Source organism: Taudactylus pleione, unplaced genomic scaffold (assembly GCF_031769625.1).
Source record: "Taudactylus pleione unplaced genomic scaffold, aTauple2 ptg000065l, whole genome shotgun sequence".
Taxonomy (NCBI): Eukaryota; Metazoa; Chordata; class Amphibia; order Anura; family Myobatrachidae; genus Taudactylus; species Taudactylus pleione.
This window is the reverse complement of record NW_028284467.1, coordinates 14150789-14174627: the sequence shown is the minus strand read 5'-3', so window position 1 is coordinate 14174627 and position 23839 is coordinate 14150789. Positions and strand designations below refer to the sequence as shown.

General features: G+C 42.3%; 1 protein-coding gene across 3 annotated transcripts; it reads left to right on the top strand.

The window, feature by feature from the left end:
- Nucleotides 1–64: 64 nt before the first annotated feature.
- Nucleotides 65–23839, top strand: GTF2H4 (general transcription factor IIH subunit 4). Of its 3 annotated transcripts, none has more exons than XM_088465958.1 (14): nt 65–179; nt 697–816; nt 1769–1873; nt 3944–4075; nt 5913–6009; nt 8715–8803; nt 12440–12548; nt 13406–13474; nt 13583–13666; nt 16813–16945; nt 18938–19068; nt 19863–19910; nt 20214–20292; nt 22900–23839. In XM_088465958.1, the coding sequence occupies exons 2-14, from the start codon at nt 698–700 to the stop codon at nt 23070–23072; spliced, it is 1368 nt and encodes a 455-aa protein (XP_088322084.1). In that variant the 5' UTR covers nt 65–179; nt 697; the 3' UTR covers nt 23073–23839. The 3 variants fall into 3 exon arrangements, with proteins under 3 accessions (XP_088322084.1, XP_088322083.1, XP_088322082.1); XM_088465957.1 differs by having other exon boundaries at nt 65–198; XM_088465956.1 differs by having other exon boundaries at nt 65–231.

The following is a 23839-nucleotide window of genomic DNA, read 5'->3' as shown; positions in this document are numbered from 1 at the left end:
TACGTTACGTAAAATAGCTGTTCTGCAATTGGTGGCTGTCAGATAGCCCTGTGACTGGCTGTGCGTTGGGAAGTGGGAGGAGCTGCCTGTAGTTGATGGCTTTGCTCTACTTCCTGTTTGTGTGCAGCAGCCTGTACGGAATCCGTACAGCACCGGTGACCCATAGAGCTAATTCCCCTGTCCGTACATGGTGTGACCGTAAGCTGCACGCCCTCGGGTGTCACTGGCTGGGTATTTAGTAGCTTTGTACATGATTATGGAGACCGAGAGACATCTGCACTGTGTCTCATGGGGTGCAGATGTGTCACACACTGATAGCTGATGTACAGTACTCTATTAAGTAGCAGGATATTTTAGAAGCACAAATTTTAGTCTAAAACTAAATATTAATAATGAAGGGAGAGTGGAGATTATATAAGTACAGAGTGCATTTTATATGTGCTATATTCATTTTACTTTATAATATCGAAACTTAATGTGATGCAGATATTGTATATACAGTACAAGGAGAAATACAAATGTTGAAAATGTGTTTAATAATTTCCCTGGCAATTCTGCTTTGATTTGTGCATATAACTGGGCTAGATTTGACTGTTAATGGATTTGTATACAGTGTGTTAAATAATGTATGAGGTGTCCTCATCTTACAGGAGTGTCTGTTTTATTTTAACCAATTGTGCCCATGTATATGGTCAGGATGAAGCTTCAGCGGGTACACCTGAAGTGCAAGAATCTGCATGAGTTTCTGCAAGAACTTAGCCCGGGCGTCCTGGACAGACTGTACAACCACCCAGCTACGTGTTTGGCCGTATTTAGGTGAGTAAATATGGGCATTCCTTTAAGGCGCACATCCACTACTGAATTAAAATGAACGATAACGATATAGTTCATTAAAATGTTGAAAACAACCAGCGATACGCACGCCCGCTGGTCGTTTTTGACCTATATCATTGCCCGAACATGCTGGTCAATCTGCGATATCGACAGATTGGCCATGTTCGGGGATGAGGGAGGGAGGGAGGGTGCCTGCACTGAACGAATGATCGTTCAGTGTAGGCACAGCACAGACTGTGTAACGACTGATCGTTCAGTGTAGGCACAGCACAGACTGTGTAACGACTGATCGTTCAGTGTAGGCACAGCACAGACTGTGTACCGACTGCACGATTACAATGTCCTACAGTTTTACAGTCTGCTAGTGGATGTGCCCTTTTACAAATGTGTATGCTTTCTTTTATGGACTTATAGGACAAATCACAAGTAAATTTGTAAAACCTTGTATGGTGTGAACTACCTAAGGTCAGGCTAGGGCAAATGTTATGGAAGTCTATTACCAGGTTTATATTAGCTTCATTATGAGGAAGACTTATATCACAGAAGGAACTATGCACCCTCTGCTGTAAATGTTAAAAGTTGACTGAATTTGGTAGACCGGCAGATGACCAATGTCATTACCTGAGTTACAGTAATGGTTACTGCCCAGCTGCTGGTCAGTGTGGTGTCTCCTATGAATAACATGGTTCCGTCTTGCCATACAATATACTGTGCACCTTGCCATTTGTGCGCTGAGGGTAGATAAACCAGCTGTTGAAGCAGCAATAAATGTGCTTCTAAATGCTTAGCCATGTTTTTAAAGTGATTTTAATGTGTTGAGTTGTTAGCTGCAAATATGGTTGTTAATAAAGAAGGGATCTTTAGGTTGGCTGATGACTCTTGTGTCTTTACTTTGTATGTATCCTTCATTGTTTCTTCTTTAAATCTTTCCCAGGGAACTACCATGCCTTGCCAAGAATTATGTCATGCGTATGCTCTTTCTCGAGCAGCCTTTACCCCAAGCAGCTGTTGCATTGTGGGTAAAGAAGGAAAACCACAAGTAAGTTCATGTAAATTGAAGAAGACAAATGACTGAAACCTATAAAAATGATAATGTTTCTGTTACATTTTTAAGGACCGATTCAGTTCTGAACCCTGTTAGTGAAGTGCCGTCAGATTGCTTTTAGCGGCCCCCCGTGGGACTGAGCTAGAAAATCAGCAATGTTGAGCTGCCGTAATTCCCAGTGATGTGCGCAACTACACTTTGCAATCACTCAGAATGTAATCGGCCTCGATAAGTGTAATATGAAATGGAAAATGTGATGTCATAGTATCATAATGTGTTTGTCATTTATTACTATTTTGTTTCTCCTGGTAAACCATCCTGCAATGTCCCTACTAAGAAGTAAGCTTTAAAATGTTCTTATTCATTCAATTTGTTTAAATGGCAAAACCATATTCTGTAGCAGTGTACAAACCACGTATTGACATCTAAAACAGACCTAAAGAGGCAATACGAGGGGACAGTTCATGAGATAAAGGGAATTTTCACAAAATATAGAATTGCTCCTTTGGTTAAAATTAATTACTTAAAGGGATTGTTAGTGGTAATTATGGGAACTAAATACCTGCTGTTATCTTTGCCAAGTCATCTGCAGTAGATTCTTCTCTTTAGCAACAGTCTTTCTTTTGCCATCATGTACCTTACTGCAGTGTAATACCAGCATCATTCTTTTTTCCCAAACAAATTTTGTAGATATATGTGAGTTTTGGGCTGTATCTAAATGTTACATTTATTTTTAAATGAACCTATGGTGGATTTGTTTTCTAACCCAGTCAGACCTAGAGTAATCATTTATATCTCTTTTCCACTGACCAAATAACTTAGGTTATTGCCATGTCAACCCAGGTTGGTGCTCAGTGTAAACAGGTCCCTGGAAAATAACCGTGTCCAGTTATCTGGCAATCCAACCTGGGTAACGAGCAGGGTTGGACACGGGAGGGAGCCGGGTTACGGGGCAGGTTTACAACATAGGAACAGCCGGCTCACCGTCGATTGGGGATGATGTAATCTCCAAACGCCGCCAGAAAGGCTAATACTGCAACCGTGTGCAGTTTAAACTGGCTGACCCCGGGATAACCCAGGTCAGAGGCACAATGTGAACAGGGTCTGTCCCAAGTTGGAACAGTGTTCGGACCTGGGATTTTGGTGTAAAAGGGGTATTAAGCTGTAATGCAGTGGCATATAACATTGTTTGTGATTGGATATATAACTATTGTTTTTTATAAATATGGGGCTCTTTTTATATAGTTAGTCTCTTTTAAGTACTTAACGGTGCTTTAAAAAGTATACAGCCCCCAACTGTGTAATTTGCTTTTTTATAGAACGGGAATATATATTTGACTGTCACCGATTTATTTTCATTTAGTCCCAACTTTTTACTTGAGACCATCTCATAAAGGCTAATCTGTGGTAACAAAGTTTTTTTAGGAGCTGAACACTTTTTTTTTTTCCAAGACATTTATATATCATTTTGTATAACCATATTTCTTCCATTTGTTCTTCATTTTTTCCGGGTAGAATTCTGCCGTATCACTACTACCGAAGGCATGGCATACTTAACTTGCAGGGTGGTTTCTTAAGCTGGATACACACTGATGGATATAACGCCTGTTCCATTGAACGGGCGATAAATATCTATAGTGCATGGCTGGGTGTGTACAGCATAATGACGTACACACCCGTGACGTCATTCACAGACATATCCGATCTGCTGTACAGCACTGCAACTGACCGATATATCTGAAATATATATCGGTTATCTGCTGGTGGTCACAAAGATCGCTCGTACACATGCTGCAGGGACCCAGCAGTGATTGCCAGCTCAACTGGGCGGGCAATTTAAATGTCCGCCCACTTGAGCTGTCTAGCCCGGCACATCGGGCAGACGATTGGTAAGTGTGCGTACACTTACCAATCGTCGGGTCAACCTAGTGTGTACCCAGCTTTAGAAATTAAGAATTGTCTTATCAGTTTGCAAAGCTTTTTGGAGGAAATGTGTTTTAAGGAGTGTCCGAATTGTTTCTGGTCCAGTGATTTTGTAAAGCTTTGTTTGTTTGACTGTACCAGGGAACATGAAGAGAACACACAGATCCTGTCTGGGTTGCGGCTATGGCACACACAACAGCTGCCTGGAGGACTGCAGGGGCTCATTCTAAATCCAATTTTCAGAGAAAATCTGAGAATTGCCCTGCTTGGAGGGTAAGAACAACATTTTAATTTGGTTCTCTATTAATTGTATTATATTGCTATATTACTGAAAAGTTTTGTTTCTATACAGAGATATGAGGTCAAGAGAAATCCTGATTTTCTATTTCTCTTCAAATTGTTCTTTTAATGTATGAGTTAAAGTAAACTGGTGAATTAATTAGAGGTTATGGCAATGCAGTCTAAAATGATCCCATTATTAACAACACTAATTTAATATGTGGTCGGTCACAAGGAGCACCTGTGGGTCACCCAACCAGCAGTAATTTTCCTAATGACCTTTCTGGTTGTTCTGATGAATAGTATTTACATAGCTGAAGTACGGGGTAGTGACTTCAGGGTTGTGCGGTAATGCCTGCCCTCTGCTGGTTAGGATAGCTCTCCTTTCCTGGAAGAAGTGGAACATAAGTGTGAACAGCTCGTGCTGGTAATATGTCTTATTTGGGGTACCCTGTAGTACACCGCTTTCTTGCAGTCCATATAAGAGGCCAACGGTTCATTTGTAAAGATATAAATTGCTTTCTTCTCTGTACTCCACTATTTTTTATTTTCTGCTGTAGAAGTGAGTCTATCATTTCCAAATAGGAGTCTCTAAAGCGGAAATAACGGTCTGTTAAATGAAAATAGGAACTTTTGTAAATATTTGTCATTATTGTTCCATGAGATAGTGGCAGGGACTAGTTTTCTTTATAACTTTGTTTTCCACTTTTTCTATAATTTCTCATAAATACTCTGCATCACCAATACTACCATTTTAGCAGCGGCCCCTCTCTATTTAGCTGTGTTCCAATGTTTGGTGCCGCTCGGCTGTCGCTATAGCAGAGCCTGCCATAACAGTTACTGTATAAACCAAATAGGCAGGATCAAGTACTAAGGTACAATTACTGTGATATTCTATTTACATATAGTTGTTACTGAGCTATATAATCCAGTCTTTTGTAAACGTATTTGTGTTTAAATGAATAAACAATCCATTATTTGTTACAGACCTTTTTAGTTTACAGATATATACATGTCATAGGACTGACATTACTAATATAGGGCCTGATTTAGAAAGGATCGCTGATGCGATAGCGCACGCAGATCTGCTGTGAACGTATGCTAATGCTTGCAATCGCAAAGCGCTCGCACGGACAACATGCAGACTCCCACTTCCCCTCTCTCACATCTGTAATACCTTGCAAACCTCCTCAAACATCGGAACCATCGAGTACCATCGACCCCTCACACAGAATTACAGCAGCCCTGACCGTACCTATAAATTGCTAACCTCGTTGCACGCAGTCAGAGCTCAGGCTGTGTATGCCATCGCAGTGGCTAATTTATGCACGCCCCTGCAATGGCGTTCAAATGCACTGGCACTCCTGCGTCTCTCCCACGCAAACCCCCCCCCCCACACACACACCCTCCTCCTGTCACCACCCTCAAACGGTACTTCCTGTCACTCTGCTGTGGGTCAGCGTACTCACTGCGATTGCAGTCCCGATCACAGGGAGGTGTTCGTGCGCGCACAATGCGATGCATGCGCAGTATGCAACAATCGACCGTCTGCGTACGCTTTAGCAGTTGCGATCCATTGTGAATCATGCCCATAGTTTGTAAATAAATTACCATCTAAGAAATAGTCTAGCCAGAAAATGGTAATTCATATTTTCTGAGTTTCTAGAATATAAAGTATTTTGTAATGTTCTTTTTTTTTTTAGACTGATGTTATTTATTTTTTTGTGCAGTTTTTTTTTTTTTTTTTTTTTTTTAACTTAGGTTTGATTTCTACATTGTATAATTATTTTTTTTATTTTATTTGTTTTTCTCCAAATGTTGTCCCCTGTAGAGGAAAAGCCTGGGCAGATGATGGCAGTCTACTTGGTCCTGACAAACATGGAAAGGATGTACCTTCTTTGGATAAATATGCAGAGAGCAGATGGGAGGTGAGGTGATAGGTTCTACAGTAATCTGGGCTAGAGAGCTGGAGTTTGTCAGTTTTCCTCTCTCTAACGCATGTGAATTGCTGCTATCATTCAGACTTCTCCAGGATGCTTTACCTGAAAGATCATTACAAGAGCTGGGAGGGGAGAGCAGCTCGCAAACCACTGGGGAGTCTGGATACACTACACTTCCAACACTATTTGTTGCTTGAAGGAGAGGGTTTAAGAAAAAAATGTAAGCAACTTATACTGCAGTTTTGTGTCTAAATTTAATTCACAAGGGTCTCAATTATTAGTTTGTAGTGGAGGATAAAGGTGCATACACACGTAACGATTTTGTGACCAACGATTTTCCGTCAGATTTTCCCTTGAAAAAGTGAACGATTTTTGAAATGTAATGAACAATTTTTTGAACGATGAACGAATAATGTTCCTTCCCTTAATGAAAATCGTCGTGTTGGACAGTCTGTAGTTATCGTTCATCGTCCATTTCAAACGGGAGTGCGCATCTTCGTTATAACTCATAAACTGAACAATTTAACGATGATGTCGTTATCGAGAAATCGTTCAAAAAAAGCTACGTGTGTATGCACCTCCAAGCATCATGCACACACTAACGTGACAGAAGCACCAGATGTGCTTTTACTATCATTCACTCTTCCTGATACATTTTCCCTACTACACACTGAAAGCACATTTACACCATACAAATATTGTGGGGGAGATTTGTCAAGAGAGATAAAGTAGAGGAGTTGCTCATAGCAACCAATCAGCTTCTAACTGTCACTGTTCTAGCACAGCCTGTAAAATGACAGTTAGAAGCTCTCTGGTTGGTATGGGCAACTTCTCCACTTAATCTCTCTGCAAGATTTGATAAATCTCCCCTATTATTTTTATTATGTGTAAGGTGCCACAATATATTCATAGCACCACTCAGTAAAGAAAAACATGATATATGTAAAACAGGGACATGCAAGGTAGCATAAATAAATGCAGACATGAAAACAAGACACCTTGAGGAAGGATATACATCTGAAACGTGTAGGTGAAGTAGAGGATTCTGCTGTACCTTAGGACCATGTGAGGGATTGCTGGAGGAAGGTGATATAAGCGGGAACTCTCAACTATCATCTCTTTATGACTGAACATATGCCGTCTGTGGTATGCAGTAACCCTGTCTGGTGGGGATTTTTTATGGTATTTATATGTCAATAAATTGTAAATATTTTACACTGTTAATGTTAGTTTGAAAGACATGCAAGGTAGAACAAATAAATACGGACAAGAAAACTTCGGGTAGGAAGGGCCCTGCTCACGTGACAGCTGATCATGATGAAACGGCTGAAAAAAAGACATTGGATTATGGCACAGAGTGAAGATGAAGGCAGCTGTGAGGGTGCATTATTGGGGGTAGTAGATGTCGATGTAGGGTAAGCTGCAGTATATAGATGGGTTTTCAAAGAGCAATGTGTGTGATAGGGAACTTTGTAAGTAAGTAGCAGCACTGTAGAAGTCTTTTGGGCGGTAGGTGTAAGAGTGAGAATTGGGTGTTGTTGAGGACTTTGGGCCTGATTCAGACCCACTCGCGAGCGGCTGTCCGCTCGCAAGTGGGTCGATGTTATGGACTGAGCATGCGCACGACGGAGGGAGCTCCGTCATGCGCATGCGCCAGACGCGACGAGCGAAGGAAAGTCCTTCGCTCGTTGTGTCCGATCAAAGGGGGCGTCCTGTCAATGTTGATTGACAGCACGCCCCCTTTGGTGGGCGTGCCGGGGGCGTGCCTCCCTGACGGGGGCGTTCCCACGGGAACGCCTCCCGTCAGAAGCCGGCCCACTGACATCACTAGTGATGTCAGTGGGAGTGATTTTGGCTCTGATAGAGCCAAAATCACTCCGGAGCTTGCGGTTGAAAACCTCAACCGCGGGCTCCGACTCGCAATTTCGATGGTCGCGATGGTCTCGACCATCGCGGCCATCACAATGCACGCTCGTATAGCCTGTGGGTGGTGACCCACAGCTATACGAGCGTCCAGGAGGACGCTCCATGAAAATGGAGCCCGGCCCTCATTCAGAGCGTGCGCTCTGCTCAGAGCGTACGGCTCTGAATGAGGGCCTTTGTAAGCTACAATGAGTCATTCTAATTGGACACAGAATGACATGGGGAGCAAGAGTAGGACTCTACAAAGTGGTGCAGCAGATGTGGAGTGGTGATACAGAAAAATAACTTGCTTAGGGGTCTATTTACTAAGCAGTGTTAGGAGACAGAGTGAAAAGTGATAAGGTGCCAGCCAATCAGCTCCTAACTGCCATCTCACAGGCTGTGTTTGAAAAATGACAGTTGGGAGCTGATTGGCTGGCACCTTATCACTTTTCACTTTGTCGCCTAACACTGCTTAGTAAATAGACACCATTGTGCTTAATCACTGAAGAAGGAATTAATGGGTGAGGGGAATGCCAGATTGCAGGAGGAGGCAGTAGTCAAGGGGTGAGAGAGGAGAGGGCATATTCTGGCAGTGTTTCTGAGGCGAGGATTATAGGCTGGAGAGAGTAATTGGTTTTGCCTGTAAAATGATTGCAGCTTTAAATATATGGGAAGACTCTCAGGAGTTCCCGCAGTGGCACCAGATCGCACCCTATGACATAAGCCCCATAACATTTGGAAGTGAATGTATTCCTAAATGATTAACTTCTCAGTCCTCTCATTTCTAGGTTATTCTGCAGTTTATGGTTGGGTCACCAAGTGCTACGGTTAGTCAGGATTTGGCACAGCTCCTTATTCAAGCTGGTCTTATGAAAAGGTAAATCTCCATTTTCTAATACATAATAATCTACTGCACTAAAGTATCTGTAATAATGTACTGTGCTTATGTTGCAGTTCTAGTGAATTTATAGGCTTAATATTGGTTCCATGCTGTGTAGCTGACTATAGTGAAGCATTTCAATGTTGTCATTTTTGTTTTCAAACAACACATAAAATAGAGAAAGCAGTATGAAATGTGAGCAGATAAGTATCATACATTACCCAGTGTGCACTTAATAGTACAGTATGTAAGACATTAGCCCACAACAAGGCCCGAAGGATCACAATGACAAAATATTAATATCTTAAAGCAAATATGGAGTGTAAAGATTTGTATAGCGCCAGTGATCATTCTGAGCAAAAAACTTGTGGGTCCCAGGGACCCCTCACTTTAAAATATTGGGGTTCTACTCCACTGTTTCTGGGTCCCATCACCTAGGCAGCAGTGGGAAAAGTGCTGGGGGCAGGTAGTATTTGTGGTAGAGAGGTGGTTAAGGCCAGGCAGTTCTGGGGGCAAGTGCGACAGTGTTGGGGGGCAAGGAGGGGGCTAAACAGTCAATGTTAGGGGTAGGGAGGGGGCATGGGTACATAGCAGCTGGCAAGGAGGGGGTTAGGGGCAGGCAGTACAGAGGGGGCGAGGGTAGATAGCAGCTGGCACAGTACCGGGGGGGGGGGGCACGGAGGGGGTTAGGAGCAGGCAGTCCTGGGTGTGGGGAAGGAGTAACGGTAGATAGCAGTTGGAACAGCGGTTACCTCCTTCCTTTAGGTAGGAGCCCCCCGGCCGGGCCACTGTTATCCGCCTCCAGCTCCCTCCTGTCCTGCGCAGTGTCCACATTCCTGGCCTCCTGCATGTAGAGAGCTGGTTGAAGGAGTTTGGGATGGAACGCAGGCTGCTGGAGGAGCCCGGCACCATCGACAACACTGTTGCTGCAGCCAAGGAGGATGCACGATGTTGAGCCTGGATAGTGGAGTGGAACGCTGGCGGGCAGGGAGCGAAGGACGGGAAGGAAGGAGGCTGCAATTGGATGAGGAGACGCTGCTGCCCGTGATGATTGGGAGACGCTAAGGATGTTATTGGGCCGGCTGATGCGGCACAGATAATGGCGATAATTGATAGGCAGGATGAAATATAAAACGACTGATTCTGTTTTTGCTGAGCTACAGTGCATCCGGAAAGTATTCACAGCGCTTCACTTTTTCCACATTTTGTTATGTTACAGCCTTATTCCAAAATGGAATAAATTCATTGTTGTCCTCAAATTCTACACACAATACCCCATAATGACAACGTGTAAAACGTTTTTTTGAGATTTTTGCAAATTTAATGAAAAAAAAAGTATTCACATGTACATAAGTATTCACAACCTTTGCTCAATACTTTGTTGATGCACCTGTGGCATCAATAACAGCCTCAAGTCTTTTTGAATATGATTCCACAAGCTTGGCACACCTATTTATGGGCAGTTTCGCCCATTCCTCTTTGCAGCACCTATCAAGCTCCATCAGGTTGGATGGGAAGCGTAGTTGCACAGCCATTTTCAGATCTCTCCAGAGATGTTCAATCGGATTCAAGTCTGGGCTCTGGCTGGGCCACTCAAGGAAATTCACAGAGTTGTGATACTCCTTTGATATCTTGGCTGTGTGTTTAGGGTCGTTGTCCTGCTGAAAGATTAACCGTCGACCCAGTCTGAGGTCAAGAGAGCTCTGGAGCAGGTTTTCATCCAGGATGTCTCTGTACATTGCCGCATTCATCTTTTCCTCTATACTGACTAGTCTTCCAGTTCCTGCCACTGAAAAATATCCCCACAGCATGATGCTGCCACCACCATGCTTCACTGTAGGGATGGTATTGGCCTGGTGATGAGCAGTGCCTGGTTTTCTCCAAACATAATGCTGGCATTGACGCCAAAGAGTTCAATCTTTTGTTTCTCATGGTCTGAGAGTCCTTCATTTTAGCAAACTCCAGGCGAGCTGCCATGTGCTTTTTACTAAGAGTGGCTTCCGTCTGGCCACTCTACCACACAGGCCTGATTGGTGGATTGCTGCAGAGATGGTTGTCCTTCTGGAAGGTTCTCCTCTCTCCACAGAGGAATGGTGTAGCTCTGACAGAGTGACTATCGGGTTCTTGGTCACCTCCATGACTAGGGCCCTTCTCCCACGATCGCTCAGCTTAGATGGCCGGCCAACTCTAGGAAGAGTGCAGGTGGTTCCGAACTTCTTCCATTTACGGATGATGGAGGCCACTGTGCTCATTGGGACCTTCAAAGCAGCAGATATTTTTCTGTATCTTTCCCCAGATTTGTGCCTCGAGACAATCCTGTCTCAGAGGTCTACAGACAATTCCTTGGATTTCATGCTTGGTTTGTTCTCTGACATGCACTGTCAAGTGTGGGACCTTATATAGACAGGTGTATGCCTGTCAAAATCATGTCCAATCAACTGAATTTACCACAGGTAGACTCCAATTAAGCTGTAAGAACATCTCAAGGATGATCAGTGGAAACCGGATACAGCTGTGCTCAATTTTGAGCTTCATGGCAAAGGCTATGAATACTTATGTACATGTGATTTCTTAGGTTGTTTTTTTTTGAGATTTTTGCAAATTTAATAAAAAAACTATTTACACGTTGTCATTATGGGGTGTTATGTGTAGAATTTTGAGGACAAAAATTTATTTCATTTTGTGAATAAGGCTATAACATAACAAAATGTGGAAAAAGTGAAGTGATGTGAATACTTTCCGGATGCACTGTATGTAATCAGAGATTTTATAATAAGAATTTAGAATTTCTTTTCAAGGAAACAAATATGCAAACCTCTCTGTGACATGGTGTAACTGCATCATTATTAGATTACCAGTTTTGTATTTTTGTTCATTTCAAAGCATAGGTGAGTATATAAATGTAGCGCAGTTGACAAGACCCTTTCCTTATTAAAGCTACTTTTTATTTTCAATTTAAATATCTAGCATTTTAACTAAATGTAATTGCCACCAGTATCGTACTTCGATAGTGATGCCTGCCCTGCAACTCTTACATTTGAATTAATAGCAGCCTTATACTGCATCACTGTTACAGTAGTTCAGTAGTAGCATTTGTGGGCTGGAGCTATACTGCTACTTCAGTCTTTGGAGGTGAATATAATATAATTTAGTGGCTTTGACTACTGAGACATCAGATGCTGCTTCCAAAACAGACCTCTCCCGCCTGCAGCTTTACACCCTCCTTCCCTCACTACCATGAAACATTGCTGCCCAGCAGCTGTTATGTGTTACTAGTGAGGGTTCCAGGGCCTGCGTGCTACATTGGGTGCCCGCTACTAAAGAGGAAGCCTGGTTGTAGAAAGGTGGGTAATTCTTTTAATAATACAAGTGAGCAAAACTATGGGGGGGGTTTTAATAGTCCACTTTCAATACAGATAAATATATAATTATTGGTACAATTGGTTACATTATCTTAGCTACATGCCAATATTTTTATATTTATTCATTAGATGCACTGTCTTAATTGAATGCAATAAAAAATAATTGTAGCGCTCTGATCTGGGGCGTACGGAATGTTTTTTTTTTTGTTTGTTGTTTTTTAAAGCTTCTTTTCTTTTTAATCATTTTTATATTTGTATGTTCATCCTGTAGTGAAGCTGGAGACGCCCCGAGCATTTCTTCTGCTGGATTTCAGTTTCTACTTCTGGACACAGCATCTCAGCTCTGGTACTTTATGCTTCAGTATCTCAAGTCCGCTGAGGCGAGTACCAGCCTATGTAATGGTTTCCAAATCTTGCACAGACTGTAGATGTATTTATGCTTAAGCAGAGCTTTACAGAACATTTCCACCTGGTACATAAGATTATCTATCTATCTATCTATCTATCTATCTATCTATCCTATATCTATATCCCCCTAACAGTACCCTTCATATTAATACTAAAACTTCCTAGCGTTCAAGAAAAGACACTGGAAATATCTGCAGTTTATGCAGCTGCTATGTGTATATTTGCTGATGCTGCAGGAGGCGTCTAAAGGAAAAAGACTCATCCAGCCAGCATCTCAGAACCGATGTCTGAAGATTGGATCAACAGAAATTGGCCTTGGCAGTCCCAGAAGACGACATGCCCCCATTTGCGGGAACGTTGCCCAGCAACGGCCCCCCAGAAGCCTATCTATCAGTGATATTGCGGGACCAGTTCTGCACATGAGCAGAGCAGGTCCTGCACATGAGCAGCAAACACCCCCTCCCCGTCCCCGTGCCTTTGGAGATGTACGTAAACCATGAGTTTGCATGCATCTCTGAATCAGGCCCATAATCCATAAAACAAACATTATTGCTTTGCCCCCAATGGGGAAGTTAAACTTCCACGTTGGGATCCTATAGAAAGCAAACAACTAATTTTGCCATTAGTGGACACATCCTCCTTAAATGACCCACTGCAGCCAAGCAATAGTAGTAGAAGGTCCAGGCTGTGGACAGGTAATACATACTTTACAGGATTTCATTTTATGGAGTAAAACTTTGTTCACAAATTGCAGCTCTCTAATGAGCACTAATTGCTGTACCTGCATTCTCCCCTTTAACATCATTGTTTTCTTGTTTTACCTGCATAGACCCGGGGGATGATTCTGGTAGAAATACTTTCCTTCATGTTCCAGCTGAGTTTTTCTACATTGGGAAAGGTAAACCAAGATGAAAGAAGGGATTATTTCCCTGAGCGAGAATTTTGCAGATGTCCTTATATAATGACCATTGTAAAGTGTCCACACTCTCTCTGTCTTCTCTAAAAGGATTACTCTGTGGAGGGGATGAGCGATTCATTGCTGACCTTCCTACAACACCTGCGTGAGTTCGGGCTAGTGTTTCAGAGAAAGGTAAGGAAGATTTATGGCCTCATTGCATGTAAAAGTGAATATATTGCTGAAGGTCTACGTTGTATAGTTTACAAAACCAGAAAATAAATATGCTCCTGCTCAGTTTTACCCATATTATACATGGTACTAGCTGTGTGGGAATAATAATGCCATATATGTAAGCAAAACAAAAAGACCGTTGATGTTGATAATAACTGTTCTCCAAAAGCCCCAGGTCACCATTTCAAGCATATGAAATAAGTGGAATAAAACAGATATTTGTGTGGGTATATTTGTGATCAGCATTAGGTGAGAAATGCTTATTCGCCTTTGTGTAAATCTTATTTTAGGATTTTACACCGCGCCAGGTATATATGAACGTGTTCACACTAAAAATCAAACTAGCATTTAAGTTAAAATAGACTCGTAAAACAAGTTCTATGGGTCACAACCCAAAAATTGGATCCTTTTCAATCACATTCTGGTCACAATGACCATCTTTTTGCAGTGCTCTTGTTTACCACCGTATCAGTTTTAACATAAATTTGTACTATTTTTAGAGATGAAGGGCTGCAGAAATTGGGACAGGTGCTTACAGTGTAGCAGGTGGTCATAAAAGTGCAGATTATAAAACTATTGTTTTGGATGGTAACCATATGATCTAAAGTCCAAAAGACAAGAATGTTATGTTAGTCAGTCCAGTACATTATTAGACCACTTGTTACAGAACTGATCTCCTTAATATTGGCCTTAAAATGTTCAGGAGCCTCTCCTTTATCCACTTACATGACACAGTCAGATTGGATACAAACGCAGTCAAGCGGGCTTTACCTGGCACGGCCGTTTCCCATGCAGCCGAGCCATCCACTGCATCCCCAGGGCTGGTAACAAGGAAATACGGTACTGCACATGTTCAGAACAGGTTTCCTCCTCCTGAATTCCCACCCTGGCAGTGATGTAACAATCTGTGACCGCTGACATCACTTCAGGAATTACGCCCCAGAATGCAAACATAGTACCCACCAAGCACTAATATGCTGATCTGTGCGTGTGCAGTGAGCAGCAGCAGGGGGACCTGATAATCCGGCCCCTCTGCTCCAAGATCTGCTGTGCTGTGCTCAGTAATGAGCTGAGGGGGCGGGGCTATGTCACAGGGGGAGGGGAATAATGGGAGGGGGGACATCTTTTGTCACGAGGGGGCTAATATTAATATACATTTGCATATAAAGTGACACATGGTGGGGCTAATACAGTGGGGAATTACAACGGTTTCTATATGTGCCTCCCACTTCTTAAGGGGCCAAAAGTAATGGGACAAACTAAACAATCCTAAATCTAACTTTCACTTTTTAATACTTTGTTGCAAATCCTTTGCAGGCAATTACAGCCTGAAGTCTGGAACGCATAGACATCACCAGACGCTGGGTTTCATCCCTGGTGATGCTCTGCCAGGCCTCTACTGCAAATGTCTTCAGTTCCTGCTTGTTCTTGGGGCATTTTCCCTTCAGTTTTGTTTTCATCAAGTGAAATGCATGCTCAGTCGGATTCAGGTCAGGGAATTGACTTGGCCATTGCATAACATTCCACTTTTTAGCCTTTAAAAACTGTTTGGTTGCTTTTGCAGTATGCTTTGGGTCATTGTCCATCTGCACTGTGAAGCGCCGTCCAATGAGTTCTGAAGCATTTGACTGAATATGAGCATATAATATTGCCCAAAACACTTCAGAATTCATTCTGCTGCTTTTGTCAGCAGTCACATCATCAATAAATAAAAGGGAACCAGTTCCTTTGGCAGCCATACATGCCCACGTCATGACACTACCACCACCATGCTTCACTGATGAGGTGGTATGTTTTGGATCATGAGCAGTTCCTTTCCTTCTCCATACTCTTCTCTTCCCATCACTCTGGTACAAGTTGATCTTTCTCTCATCTGTCCATAGGATGATGTTCCAGAACTGTAAAGGCATTTTTAGATGTTGTTTGGCAAACTCTAATCTGGTCTTCCTGTTTTCGTGGCTCAGCAATGGTTTACATCTTGTGGCGAACCCGCTATATTCGGTTAGGTCTAGACTATACAAGGCAGATGGACCTGTGATGTCACACCCATGTGACCCTGTCTGAAAGGGGGAGGGGCGGGGATGCTAACGGGGGACCAAAAGTGTCCGCTCGACACGCTTCGGGCATGGTGGCTCGCTGCGCTCGCCACAAATATTTATTCCCCCTCTATGCCCTAGTGGATGGTAACGCAGGAGCGGTCCAGCCTCCTGCAGCGGTCACGTGGTGGATACGTCACAGAGGTCCTTTAGCCACATAGGAAATAGCAGCAACCCTCTATATTCACTCTTGTGAAGTCTTCTCTTGATTGTTGACTTTGATACATATACACCTACCTCTTAGAGAGTATTCTTGATTTGGCCAACTGTTGTGAAAGGGTTTTTCTTCAGGGAAATAATTCTTCTGTCATCCACCACAGTTGTTTTCCGTGGTTTTCCGGGTCTTTTGGTGTTGCTGAGCTCTCCGGTGCGTTCTTTCTTTTTAAGAATGTTCCAAACAGTTGATTTGGCCACACCTAATGTTTTTGCTATCTCTCTGATGGGTTTGTTTTGATTTTTCAGCCTAATGATGGCTTGCTTCATTGATAGTGACAGCTCTTTGGATCTCATATTGAGAGTCAACAGCAACGGATTCCAAATGCAAATGTCACACCTAGAATCAACTCCAGACCTTATACCTGCTTAATTGATAATGAAATAACGAGGGAATAGCCCACACCTGTCCATGAAATAGCTTTTGACTTGATAGTCCCATTACTTTTGGCCCCTTAAAAAGTGGGAGGCACATATAGAAACCGTTGTAATTCTTACACCGTTCACCTGATTTGGATGTAATTACCCTTAAATTAAATCTGAAAGTCTGCAGTTAAAGCACATCTTATTTATTTCATTTCAGAGCCATTGTGGTGGTGAATAGAAGCCAAAATATGAAAATTCGGTCAATGTCCCAATATTTATGCACCTGACTGTATATTTATTAAAAAAAATAAACTTTAATATATATTGTTCAGAATACATTAAATAAAATTTGTCAATTAAAGAGTTTAGTCTTCTACCTAATGTGTGAGGTCTGAACCTATCCTTAAAATGAATGCATTGTATTATTTGTAGAGAAAGTCTCGTCGTTATTATCCTACACGGCTGGCCATAAATCTGGCATCTGGAATATCTGGGACTACCCCGGACAGTCATAAGCAGGGTTTCATTGTGGTTGAAACTAACTACAGGATATATGCATATACAGGTTAGTAACGTCACAGAAGCTGGAAGAGTCCACAACTGGTATATATCGTAAATATGCAATTTGACTGAAGACATACTGTGGGTTCCAAAATGTGAGAGTATTCATCGGTGGCGTAACTAGGGTATCTGGAGCCCAGGGCAAGTTAAAAAATTGTGGTCCCCCCCCCCACACACCACCGTTTCTCGTCACTCTGGGAACATTCGTTTCCATTACATATGCACCTTAATGCCCCCAGTAGTAGTGCCCCTCTTGCAATGCCCACTGCAGTAGTGCCCCTTATGCAATGTCCCCAGTATCAGTGCCCCTTATGCAGTGTCCCCAGTAGTAGTGCCCATTATGCAATTCTCCCTGTTGTAGTGCACATTGAGCCTGATTCACTACTGATCGCAACTGCAATTACGCACGCAATCGGTTGTTTGTTGTGCTCTGCGTATCCATCGCAGTGCACAAATACTCCACTGCTATCGGGACTGTGATCACAGTGACTACGCAGACACATCGCAGAGTGATTGACCGGAAGTGCCATTTGGGAGTTGTGATATGTGTTTGGCGAAGCGCAGATGTGCCAGTGCATTTGAACACCGTTACAGGGGCGTGCATAAATTAGCCACTGCAATGCCATACGCAGATTGGGCTTTCACTGCGTGCGCTGAGGTTAGCAATTTCTGAGTAAGGTCAGACCTTGTGCAAGTGTGCATGAGGCTCCGATGTTACTCGATGTTCCGATGGTTTTGCAGACTTGCTATGTATTACGGATGTGTGTGTAAGGTAAAGTGGGCGTCCTTATGTTGGGCTGCGATGGCACTAGGATTAGCATATTTTCACAGTGAGACTGTGTACGATCACGGAGCTGCGATCGCAATAGCGATCCTTACTGAATCAGGCCCATTATGCAGTGCCCCCTGTTGTAGTGCACATTATGCAGTGCCACTTATACAGTGCCCTCTGGCCAGTACTGCCCCTTACATATATAACACAAAGACACACACAAAACACTTACCTGAATCCCCGCTCCTGCCCCCGCCATAGTCCGATCCTCTGTCCTTCTGCTCGGCACTATAGGAGAGACGACGTGACGTCTCTTCAATCACCCACTGTGGGAGCCGGAAGGTGGAGCTTCATGAGTGAGTTCCAGCCCGGCTCCGGCCCTGGATGCAGAAGCCAATGAGAGTCTGGCTACCTCTCATTGGCTGCTAAATCAAACATACCACCGCCGGGTAGTACACTCGCTGTCAGTGAGTGTGCTACCCAGTGGCGATGTGTTTTTGTTTTACTGTTCTGCATTACACTTACTGAAACCACTGACCTGGACCCGCGGTTCACGGCACCCCCAAACTACCCCAGTAACCCCCCCCATCCCCTCCCCCTCGCACTGCGGGTCCGACCGCCCAACACCCCCCCCCCCCTTCCTAGTTACGCCACTGGTATTCATTAAAGAGGTAACACTACCTGAGTAATACTCTCCATCAAAGGTGGACAACTGCTTTTATTTTACACTGCTGTCTGGCAATAAGAATACAACTACAAGTTACAAAATTGGAAAACCTCTTAAAAACAGATTGTTTCCTTCTATGCAAATCTGAAACTTTGATAACCGTTTGCGTATCCCCCATATATAGTCTTTTATTCATATGACTTTATAGCTGCAATGGTGTCTGTAGAGTATAAATCGCACACCCTGCAAATCACAAAGATTTGTGTGGTAAAGAATATTTGCTTACATTGCATTCTTAGTGCGCTGTATTTGTCAGTCGTTGCTTTTATTGTTGAATTAGTTGCACATTTTAATTCAGGCATTATGACCCTACATTATTTGTATGTTTTCTGCAACTAGACTTTCCTTAGCCACGTTATTTTATTTCTGGCCACTGTTTAATGTATCTTCATTTCTGAAGATTGCCTCTACAGCTTGCTGGTAAGGAGCGTCCTGGTTAAACATTTCCATTTTCCATGATTTAACAGTGTTGATATACAATAACTTTTAACCCTCAGATTCAGAACTGCAGATAGCCCTCATTGCCCTCTTCTCCGAGATGCTGTATCGGTTTCCCAATCTGGTTGTAGCGCAGGTCACTAGGGAGAGTGTACAGCAAGCTATTGGCAATGGCATCACTGCTGAGCAGGTAAGAGAGCACCTGAGATAAATGTAATATTACAGTCAGTATTTATAGAAATGTATGAATGAGAATAATTTGCTTTTATCAGTCCAGTCTCTTTAACGGTCACGGAAAACAATGTTCTTTTATATTATGATTGGAGATATTATTTTCTAGTGTTTTCTTATTTACTTGCTATACTCACGATGTACAACACCTTAATCTTGAATCATGAATACGTTTAAAGGATGAATATTACCTCCGCCAAAATATTATGGAGAAATGATGCCCTGGCTTCTACTACCTCTGGGTTCTGGGTGCTATGGATGACCGTGCCTCCCCAAAGGTGCACCAAATCTGCCCTGTAGGCTGCAACCTAGAGATGTGTAACCTCAGGGTTCTGGGAGCTATGGATGACCGTGCCTCCCCAAAGGTGCACCAGATCCGCCCTGTAGGCTGCAGCCTAGAGATGTGTAAAGCCCGTCCATAACCCACTCGTGTCTAGTCATAGTTTATATTTTATGAAACGGGAATGTCCCTGTGTTTTTTTTTTTTGGTTGCTGGACTCTTACACATCCTAACATCAGCAAGCAGAAGTGTCAGTGATACAACATGATGCTAAGCTGCAGCATACAGAGCAGTCCAGGTCATAGAACCCGACTCACTTTGCATGAAGTTCACAAAATGGAGAATGGAGACTTCACCGTCCGCTATACTAGTTTCAAATGATAAAACGGATCCTCTAGCCTTAGCTTCAAGGTGATTAAGCATGAAATATTATCTTTTTCTTTTATTTTCTCCTTTTTGATTTCCCTCCAAAGATAATCCATTTCCTGCGGACGAGAGCACATCCAGTGATGTTGCAACAGGTAAGATATCCGTTTTCTTCTTACAAGCTATGTAACCATGAGATGTGATTGCCAAGCATCTTTCTGCAGTTCTTATCAGGAGCCCTGTTAAACTGTTTCATGAGGGGGGTACACTAAGGGCAGTGTGGGGTCATTTATAGATTCTTCCAGTATCTTTGATAACTTTTTTCCCCTCTTGATGAAGAAAAGCTGGTTGGGGCTACTGTCTCCAGTGGAGAGAAAATATCATTATATAGTGGGGTGCAGTGTATAAGAGATTAAGGTTCATTATTTAGCTATGTTGACTTTCTGTACTCTTTCCAGACTCCAGTCATTCCCCCAACTATCACTGACCAGATTCGTCTGTGGGAGCTAGAGAGAGATCGCCTTCGTTTTTCTGAAGGTCAGGAGAGTTTTATTGTCTTTAGTATTGAAGTTAAAACTTACAAGTGTCATAAGGATTTCCTGCACTAGAAGATGTAGAGAATGAAATGTTTCTCAGATATAGGGGCTGAGGCACAGCTGGACTTATGCCATACTGCGGAACATAAAAGTTTGCTCTGGAGGTATCTAGAAAATGATCCGCATACATCTATGGTTGTGCAAATCTGACTCCTATGTCCATGTAGCTATGATATACTATGGATGATCTTGTAATTTATGCAGCTTTGCATATGTACGCAATTGTTGTTTATTAGCGCATGCATTTTACTCCTGCGATCTTGGATGCAATTGCATCCAAACTCTGTAACAGGCCCATAGTGGATACCAGCCCCTTTCTGTCTCCCTCTAGTGCTTGTCATAGTGCACATATAGAAGCATCGGATCATAAATACAGAATTTCAGTAAGCTCTAGTGAGCCCTTCTCACCCTTGTTTATGTCTGGTCTCCGTTTGCAATGTACACAATATCCAAAAGAGTTGGAAGAAAGCAGTCTGTTTTGGTGCACAAAGATACTGTCTGATGTGGTATTTAAAATATAACTTTTATATATGTTAATAAAAAAACAAATATTGTTAAATAAATGTATATGCTCAAGGGGAAATAAAATAAAAATCAAAGGGGGCGATTCAATTGTTTTTTTTAAATGAGTTGTTCTGGCCGCTCACTAATTATCGCCGTCTTCTCCCCGGGTTTAGCCGTGTAAAATGACTAAACCCGTGTCTAGTTCTGGTTAGGGCACGCTAACTGTGGTTAGCGCGCCCTAACCAGGGGTTTTCTCACAAATTTCTGCTCGCACCCTCCTGAAGGTGTGAGCAGAAACGCTCCGTTGGGCGTCTTTAAAAAAAATTTTTTAAAAAGCCACCAGCAAATCATTTGAATCGCCCCCAAAGGGTAAAGAAAAGCTAAAGATGTGTTTAAAAAAAACAAGGGGTCATCCACATATGTTTGTCTGCTATTGTACTTTTAATTTCTAGTTTATATTTAATATTTTTTGCTGTTTAGATGTAAAAATATTATTTGCTATTCCAACACTATGCCAACATTGTGTTTCTTCACTTTAGAGATTTTCCTTTCTTATTACCTTGTTGGGATGCTGATGTGCTGTTCAGTAATCTCAATATAATGTAGCAATCGCAGATGTATTGAGACTAATCTGATATTGTTACACTAGATGTTTCTTTATTGCAACTGTTGCTTTCTCTGTTGCAACCTAGAGCACAATGCACCGAGTTAACTGTAGAGAATGACTTTATTCTTCTAATTACAATAATCAGTAATATTCCATGTCACTTCTAGAATTTGTCCCTATCTTAATGAGATCATGATTCCCTTGCAGTCCCTTTCTGATATCCAATATAATACTGCAAGACATATGATGATATAAGGTACAGGGGCTGATCTAGACTGTTGTATTAGGGGGGGCGAGTTAATGATTAATTCGGCCCCCCCCCCCCCCCCATACCCTCCTTTACTTTCGCTTACCTCCGCTGCTCCGGTGATGTTCTCCCTCCAGGCTTTGGTTAGCTGCTATCCCATCCTGCACTTTGACCCATTCAGCTGTTTAATGCAGCAGCTGACCAGGGTCACAATGCAGGAGACGGTAGACCAGCTGACTGGAGGGAGGACATCACCGGAGCCCGATCTTCGGTCTCTGGACAGAGGTAAGTTTTTGTGTGTTTGTTTTTTTTTTAGCAGTGATCAGCGTGTGGTCTATACAGACCACACAGCTGATCACAGGGTGTGAGGAGCTGGCTGTGATTGCTTCCTCCCCGGCTCCCGGGTCAGGTGACAGCCTGTCACTGACACATCCCCCTAACTGGGAGACGGGAGCTCCGATCACAGCACAGCCCAGCCATTATCATCTCTCTCCTCTGAACTTAATGATGCAGAGGAGAGAGATGATAAAGGTCGGACAAACTGTGCTAGGGGGGGGGGGGGGGGCGATCGCTCCAATATAGTGAATTAAGGTGCACTCAAACATTAGGAAAAGTACTAACAAATTTAAATATTAAATGTAATTAAAATTTATTAAATTACAGCTATATCGCTGTATTGTATAGATATATCACAGATGTATCACAGTGCCACAGCTGAATGTTGCAATGTCTATGGTACCACTGTGATAATCAGTTAGGTATGAAATCAGATATATTACAATATTGAGGCTGAATATACCAGAGTCTGTGGTTTTATTTAATTGTGACTAGCACAGAGAATGTATATTCTAGACTGTTTTATGCAATACTTTTTTTACCTGCTATGTATTAAATAACCTCATGGGTCATGCCATGGCTCCAGTTATGTCATATCAAACCTCATAGCATATCAAATTATTCAGAAAATGTGAGGAGATTAAAGGATTATGTGAAGGAAAACACAATGGCCACTGTACTTGATTTGGGAGCTTTTCACGCTAACTCGTATCATTATTCCTTTGGTGAAAATATTTGTAGACTTTCAACTTTTATATTGGACAAATACAAAGGAAAATAACAAATATGTGATTAGAGTCACTTAATTTTGCCTTCCTTCTTTAATTGATTTCTTTTATTCCTTTATCCAATAGGTGTCCTATACAATCAGTTCCTCTCACAGGTGGACTTTGAACTACTGAGAAATTATGCTCGTGATCTTGGCGTTCTTGTCTTTGAAAACCCAGTCCGACGCGTGATGGTGGTGACACCGGCAGGTCATTCAGACGTTAAACGCTTTTGGAAGAGGCAAAAACATAGTTCATGAGATGTGAAGTAAAACGACTATTTTGAGCGAAACACGTTATGAGACCTGACATGGGTCCTTTAATTCTGGACCTAAGCTTTGTTATCCACATGCAGGTTTTTGTACTACCTTCTACATCAGGCACTTATTATACCTAGTGAAGTTTACCGGGTACAGCCCAGTTTGAAAGAAACTTTTAGCTGACTTTTATTTTCACAGGCCGTGTTATGGCTTTTATACACGAAAGTGTTTTGTTTCCAAGAAACTTTTTTAAAGCCAGATTTAATATTGCCATTCTGTTTCCTAACTTCTACTTGGACATAAAGGAGTGTTGTATTCCTGCAAAACATCCTTTTCATATTCATTGAATTTGAGAGAAGACATCAACAACAGCCCCTATCCACTGAGGATTAATAAATGGACAGGATGTCATTATTCTTCATATATTGCTGCTACATAAATAAAGTGGTCAGGAAACCGGATGGTTTGTTTTGTTCCTCAAAATGTCAAACAATTTACACAACACCATAAATATATCATTAGTTAAGGATGACAAATGTATATGGTTGAGAATCAAATCCATTCACTGGAGCTTTCACCGTGTATTTTTCTCGCCTAATGACACCTCTCATATTTCATCTGGACAATTAATGTCTTCCTATTACTATAATTACCCTAGGGAGCAGACTTCAGTGTGCTCAACAGCAGATGCGCGTCCTGCGTCATACCAGGAGTAGCAATCTGTTCTCTCATTAATAAAGCTTCATATATCATTTTTTCTAAAACTA